A 7395-nucleotide genomic window follows, 5' to 3' on the forward strand; every position below is an offset into this window, starting at 1 on the left:
CTCAGGAAAATTTAAAAAAGAAAAAAGAAGACAAAAGAAGAAAGACTGGACAGAAACCGTGATGGGAAATCAGCACCCATCTCTACTGGAAAGCAGTGGAAGCCTTCAGAGTGTACTGATAAGGGCACTGGTTCCCCTGGCCCCATGCTTCTATCCTCAACCCCAATGTTATCTTCTTCTAGGTACTAAAGTAGGGAAGGCAGGGGGCAGATGGACCATCTCCTGATCTCCTGCAGGGTTCTTGCTGCCTAAGCAGTTTCTCCAGGCTGAGTTTGTCCCCTACTTTTGACTCCTGTGGTAGAGGACTGACTGAGCTGAATTGGCCTCTAAAGATCTGCTGGGCTGAGGCAGGCACTGTCTTTACAGAGACAGTAGTCCTAGGACACACTCCTAGTATATATGGGAAGGAAAATGATGTACACAAATCTATCACTGTGGTAGATCTGGTCCTCAGATCCCTAAGTCTGCAATCCTGACTCAGTAATGTTCCCTCCACTCTGTGAATCCAGCTCTCTGACCTCAATTCAGGTTGGTTCCAGGCATGTCTAAGGGCATCATCCTGGGAACCAAAGAATATCAGAACTGGTCTCTTCAAGGACAACAGGGATCCAAAAGCAGCCAGGAGGCCCTTGATCTTCCTCAGAAATGTATTCTACATTATTCTTGTCACATAGCTTATGGCAGAAGGTCACCATTCCTGACCATGGCTCCTTGTCCTGTCAGCTGCTGAATGGAAGAACTATGTATCACGTGGACAGATGCCTGCATGACCTGAAATGTCAGACAAAGACCATGGCCTCAGCAGGAGCTCCTTGGAAGGTTGACTGGGAATTTGCTTGTAACCTATCCTACAGGGGTTCAGGATGGTTGTTTAGCCTGGTCAGTGTCCATTCCATCTCGCTCTGTCTCTGCAGAGGACGCTAACATGGGTCCAATCCTCCCTCTGTCTAGGCCCACAGAGGTCAGGACACAGTCCTGGTTTCCCACTCCTCAGGCTTGATTTGCCACTGATGTGCTCATGTAAATACATTACTGTTATTTATTTGTTCTGTCTGAGAGATATACAGTGTCTGTTGTTATTTTACTTTGAAAGCAGAAGATGTAGAACCAAGAAAACCAGCTTTAATGAATTCCAGGAAAAGCACCTAGGATGTGAGGTCCAGGATGACATGGCTAGTCCCTGGCTAAGCACTGTCTATTTGAATTTTACTGCCTTAAAAACAAAGAAAATAGAAACGTGTAGTTTCCTAGTAATGTGAGTCCCTTTTGAAGGGTTCTGTAGCCTGTGGCAGCAGTCTTGAAAAAGAGAGGGGTGGTTCCTCTAAAGTCTCTTATGGTCAGAGGTCCTGGGCAGGACCTCTTACTAACAGCAACACATTGCTTGTCTACACCCAGTCCTATAACAAGTCTGGGCCTTGGATAGTATACCACGGTACTCATCAAGAATGTAAGTGTCTGAACTCCATCCTAATTAGAACTCTGAATGAAAGGAGTTGGGGTATCATCTGTGGTTCTATACTATTTAAATGCTCATATTGATGAACAGAGGGATAAAAGAAGCACCGGGACATTCCAGGGCAGTGTTTGGATGGTATGGCTAAGTTCACAACATGGGATGTACTATGGGGCTCCCAATGAAGCGAAGAGAACTAGGGTTTAGAAGGAGGAGGTGCTCAATTGCTTCTTCTATGTTCCTAAAGTGGCTCCAAGAAAGTGAACCTGGGATTCTGGTCAGTTAAAGGAGAACCAATTAGCAGGGTGGCAAAGGCTGTTCCCCATGACATCACCAGTCCCTTCTCTGGACATTCTATTGTATCCTGGAGAGCTCATGGCATCCAGTGATGTCACCAGTGTTGTAGCAACATCAACTGCCTCAGGGCATCCTTCAGTGCCTACAGGGTAAAGCATAGACATGCTGCTGGCAAGATTGAGGGGTCTCCTTGGAAGAGAGAATGGAGAACATCCGTAGAACAGAGAGAGATGGAAGGAGGCTGGCCTTGAGTCTCAGAGGAAAACAACCAAAAAGGGTTTCTGGGGAAGACACAGTGAGTGCTGGGCAGGAGATGGGGACTTCCTGGAGGAGGTGGGCTAGACCTGGGCCTTCCAGTAATGGGGAGAGGAGCTGGAACCTCTGAGAAGCAAATTGAGTTCCCTGCTTCTCATATTTCCTGAAAGTCCAGGGTCCAGAACATTACTGTGTGCCTCCTCTAAGCGAGGATCCAGCAAGGCCAAGGCTGTTATACTGGGTATGCTTATCTTTTACCTTTCCTGGGTCTTGGGGGTGTAATTTGGGGACAGAAGGAGACAAACAGGTGGCAGAGGGACTAGTGTGTCCCCAGCTGAGGCCAGGCATCACTGCACTTCAGCTTTGGGAGTTTCCTTAAATGCAGTGGCTGTCGACACTAGTCACATGGAGAGACAAGTGCTTCTGGCCAAGACATCATGTCATCAGGCTGTCCAGCAGACTCCTCTGACCACCTCTCCCTGACAGTGGTCCCTTAGGGTCCTGAATCAGCAGTTGAGGATGGCAGATCGATCTCTAGTGTAGTCAAATAACTGTAGAGATGTGGGACCAGGGCAGAGATTGGCTCCTTCGTACAAGCTCTGCAGGTCCTGGGCTGGCAGTGGGATGACTTGGTGAGTCTGTTAAGCATGTTGTGTCTCAGTATGACATTTCAATCCCTGGTCCTGGAGTGACCAGGCAGGAGATCTGGACTGTCCACAGTGCCTGAGTACTTGTGCACTGTGTTATTTTTCTCCTGGCTTCTGAAAGCACAGGCAGACTTCAGGGCTCTGTGTCCATGCATGTTGCATCCTGTGCTGCTGTGAATTGACCCAAAGAAGCCATCTCTGTGTTCCCTGAAGCATGTGTAGGGAGGCAGAGGAAACCCCTGGCTGCTTACATAGCCACATTTCTACAGAATGATGGGAAAGCTGCGATTTACAGAGGGTACATCTTCACCTGGCTTCACATATTTGGGTTGTCACTGGGTTGTAGGCATGATCTTTCTGTTTGGGTCTCAGGGAGATCTGTCCATCCTCTATGCCTTGTCACTATGCAAGTTCACTTGTGTTCATCTTCCCACAGAGGCTTCTATGGAGCCCTCATCCCACCCAACCCTCCTCACCAAGAAAGGGATGAGGAAGGAGATGCAGAGGCTGAACATGGAGCTGCAGCTGGTGACAAGGGAGAGAAATGAGCTGCGTGATCAACTATTCTTCATCAGGAAAAGACCTGTGCACAATAGGTATCTCTTGTTTCAACCTTCCTGGTGTCAATCTTGCATCTGCAAAGTCACCTTCATCTTCATTTTAATATTTTGGATTCTAGGAGCTTGAACCCTCAGGGTTTCCCTGTGCCCAACTTCATGTCCCTAGATGCCTCTCAATGGAGAGGCAGAACTTGAAACCTGGGCAGGAGGGAGATGGGGATTCTCACTATTCTGCTTTCTTCAATGAAATCCCAAGCCTGGAGTCTGAGTCACACAACTCAGGGACTGATGCAGTATTCTTTGAATTTCCAGCATGCATTTGAAAAGACCATGACTTGGCTTGTGTGAGATACTAGCTGCTGTGAGTTTGTGTGAGTCTTTGAACTTGCTTGGTAGGTAATTATGTGCTGGAAGATCCTGGTAGCAACTTGTCAGACCTGATCTGACTTGATTTATTTCAATGAGTGACTGAAAGTCCTGGGGCTTTTCACTGTTTTTCTGTTTCTCATGAGTTATACTCTTAGACAATATTGCTCCTCACATTTCTTCAGTATTCCATGTGTGCTCTCCTCTCCTTCACTCTTTCTTGCACTCTCTGCCTCTCTCTCTCTCTCTCTCTCTCTCTCTCTCTCTCTCTCTCTCTCCCCCCCCCCCTCCTGAATGCATAGAGCATGCGTGCTGGTATGTGTGTGTGTGTGTTTGTGTCTTTCTGATTGTCTGTCTGTGTCTGTGTCTCTGTGTTTAAGTGCATTTCCAAGTTTGTGTCTCCCTCCAGGCCTTGGGAGCCAGGCGTCTATGTTGGGCCTGAAGATTTGCCTGTCTCATACTTCCAAGTGATGCCAGTGCTGATATGAGATCTGTGATCCTCACTTTAAGCAGCTCTGCTCTTGTCCTATGTGTTCACCTTGATGCCAAATAGGAATCCCTTGGGGAGATTTTATAGCTGTCCTGATATTGGGTGTCATCTCCAGGATTATGTGCTCTGTCTGTCAATCTGTGCGGTAGTAATGAGCCAGGCTCAAGAATCCTTGTCCTGAAACAAGAGAAACATCATTGCAGGTTTCTTGTGGGCCAAGACCTGTAGCATAGACTACTGGGAACAGAGAGCTAGACTGCCTCTCCAGGCCTACCCAGTGGACTCATGCACTCAGTTAGGACACCCTCCATCTGAACACCCAGTCTCTGTTGGCCTGGGCCAGAATTACAAGTTAATTAAGCACCAGGAAGTTTCAGTACATAGTAGCCAGACTGAGACCTCCACTGTGTTGTAGTAGATCAGGACAACAGCTTGTGTTCACATGATCCTTGAGGCCTATATTCATAAAGTTCTTTGTTCCTGGTACCATGCCCTGCCACAGGCCAAATACTTGGTATGAAGATCTGAAGATGGAGCATGAGGAGGTCATGACTGACCTACAGAGATTGCAGAATGAGAACACCGAGGCTTCAGAGAAGGTGGATGAGCTTGCCAACCTGACAGTCTTCTATCGGTAAGTGCCTATTGGCATTGACCCCAATAGTTGTTGAGTGGCCATCTCTGCCTTTCTTTTATTATTATTATTTTTTAATTTTATAATTTAATTTTACATATCAGCCACAGATTCCCATGTCCTCTCTCCTCCCTCTCCACTCCGTCCTCCCCTGTCTCCCAATACACACACCCCCCATTCCCATCTCTCCAGTGCAAGGATTACTCTGGGGATTCAGGTCAGACTGGGAGTTTCAGTCGAGGAAGGTCCAGTACCCTCCTCCCTTCACCCAGGCTGAGCACAGTGTCCCAGCATAGGTCCTAGGCTCCAAAAAGCCAGCTCATACACTGGGTACAGATCCAGGTCCCACTGCCTGGAGGTCTCCAGAACAGTTCAACCTAATCGACTGTCTCACCTATCCAGAGGGCCTGATTCAGTTGGGGGCTCTTCAGTTGTTGGTTCATAGTTAATGTGTTTCCACTACTTTGGCTATTTGTCCCTGTGTTTTTTCCAATCATGGTCTCAACATCTCTTGCTCATACAATCCCTCCTCTTTCTTGCCTATTGGACTTCCGAAGCTCCACCTGGGTCCTAGCCATGGATCTCTGCATCTGCTTCCAACAGTCATTGGATGAGAGTTCTATAATGACAGGGTGTATGGCCAACCGATCACCAGAGTAGGTCAGTTAGGACTTTCTCTCAACCATTGCCAGAAGTCTATTGTGGAGGTATCTTTGTGGATTTCTGGGGACCTCTCTAGCACTTTGATTCTTCCTATTTCTATGGGGTGTTCATTTATCATGATCTCTCTTTCCTTGGTCTCCCTCTTTGTTCCTGATGCAGCTGGGAATTCCCATTCCCCTAAGCTCTCTTACTCCCAACCCATGTCCTTCATTACCTGCCCCCTCACATTCAGTTTGCTCATGTAGATCTCATCCATTTCTCTTTCGTTAGGTGATCCCTGTATCTTTCTTAGGGTCCTGTTTACTAGGTAGCCTCCCTAGGGTTGTGTGTAACAGTCTAGTCATCCTTTGTTTTACATCTAGTATCCACCTATGAGTGAGTACATACCATGTTTGTCTTTCTCAGTCTGGGTTACCTCACTCAGGATGATTTTTTCTAGATCCATCTATTTGCCTGCAAACTTCCTGATGTCATTGTTTTTCTCTGCTGAGTAGTACTCCATTGTGTATATGTACCACATTTTCTTTATCCATTCTTCAGCTGAAGGGTATCTAGGTTGTTTCCAGGTTCTGGCTATTACAGAAAATGCTGCTATAAAAATAGCTGAGCATGTGCCCTTGTGGTATAATTGAGCATTCCTTGGGAATATGCCCAAGGGTGGTATAGCTAGGTCTTGGGGGAGATTGATTCCCAATTTTCTATGAAAACACCATATTGATTCCAAAGTGGCTCACCTCTGCCTTCTTTTGTCTCTAGACTGGAGAATCCACAGCTCTGATTCTGTCCTTTTTGCACCTTAGCAAGCATCTCTTTGACTTGTGTCACTTGCACTTAGTTTGCTAAGTATGAAAGAAACTATTCACTCCTCCCACCATTGTCCTGGAGCCTCAGGAGCCTCTAGGTAGAAGAGCAAACTGAGCTGTGGTGGTGCCATTCCAGTTCTCTGGAGGCAGAGGTAGGCAGATCTCTGTGATCTGAAGGCCAGTCTGGTCTACAGAGTTTCAGGGCAGATAGGACTGTTAAATAGAGAAACCATGTTTCAAAAACCAAACAAACAAAAAGAAAGAAAGAGAGGAAGGAAGAAAGAAGAATGAAAAAGGAAAGTAAAAAGAAAGAAAAGAAAAGTGATTTGCACTATGAGGGGAATGTCAGGCAGCCCTGGGCATCTGGGAGATCTGGCCTAGGCTTTACAGATCTGGTTTCTGTGGAAACTGTAGGTAGAATAAACTCCCCTTGGGTCTCCTGTCCTCTCTCAGAGGGTATTTGTCCACTACTTGCTGATGTTCAGGACAATTGAGGGACTCCTCTTTCCTTTGAAAGGACATGGATCCCTATTGGTGTTGGGGTGTTCTGAAGTATTTCGATTTTTTAAAATTAACTACTCTCTTATTTGGCCTTTTGAGTGTAGCTGTCATGGCTATGTTGGGCTCTGGGCTACGTCTTCCTGAGAACCTGGGGTATTTGTCGGGATGGTTCCTGGAGGCAGGGGTGGCAGAAGGAGTCTCGCAGGGCCTTACTCTACAGAGGGTCTTTTCCAGTGGTCTGCACAGCCAGGTCCTAATGGAACATACTCAGCTTAAGGACCAGGTAGCCATGCTGAGGCAGGAGAACCAGAATCAGACAGAGGATTGGATCCTGCTGAAGCACCACTTGGAGGCATTGAAATTGATGTGTGAGGGCCAAGAGGAAGAGACCAGTGACCTCCAAAACCAGCAACAACAGGTAGGGGCAGGTAGGTGGGACAGGCTAAGGTCTGGCACCATTTGCCCATTGGATTCTCTGTCTGCCCATCCACCACCTGTGCTTTCACCCATCACCTTACTCATGCACGCCCCCTTCCAGCCACCCACCTCGTGCCATCTGAGATATTCACTTCAGTGTCCATGCACAAGTACTTCTGGGAAGTTAGCCTCTTCTGAGAAACTAAATTATTGGCAAAACATGCTTGCTGCTCTGCTTGAAACTGCGGTCCAATGACAGAAATGGGTCAAAAACATATCAAACCTTCATGTCATTATGATATGTAGGAT

At 47.0% G+C, this 7395-nt stretch overlaps 1 protein-coding gene across 1 annotated transcript; it reads left to right on the forward strand.

Moving 5' to 3' along the window:
- Positions 1-1096: 1096 nt before the first annotated feature.
- Positions 1097-7374, forward strand: LOC114709614 (disks large homolog 5-like). Its single transcript, XM_037201999.1, has 4 exons — positions 1097-2045; positions 3089-3248; positions 4571-4702; positions 6904-7374. Exons 2-4 carry the CDS (start codon positions 3097-3099, stop codon positions 7340-7342), a joined length of 723 nt encoding a protein of 240 aa, XP_037057894.1. The 5' UTR covers positions 1097-2045; positions 3089-3096; the 3' UTR covers positions 7343-7374.
- Positions 7375-7395: the final 21 nt, after the last annotated feature.

This window comes from Peromyscus leucopus, unplaced genomic scaffold, assembly GCF_004664715.2.
Source record: "Peromyscus leucopus breed LL Stock unplaced genomic scaffold, UCI_PerLeu_2.1 scaffold_795, whole genome shotgun sequence".
NCBI lineage: Eukaryota > Metazoa > Chordata > Mammalia > Rodentia > Cricetidae > Peromyscus > Peromyscus leucopus.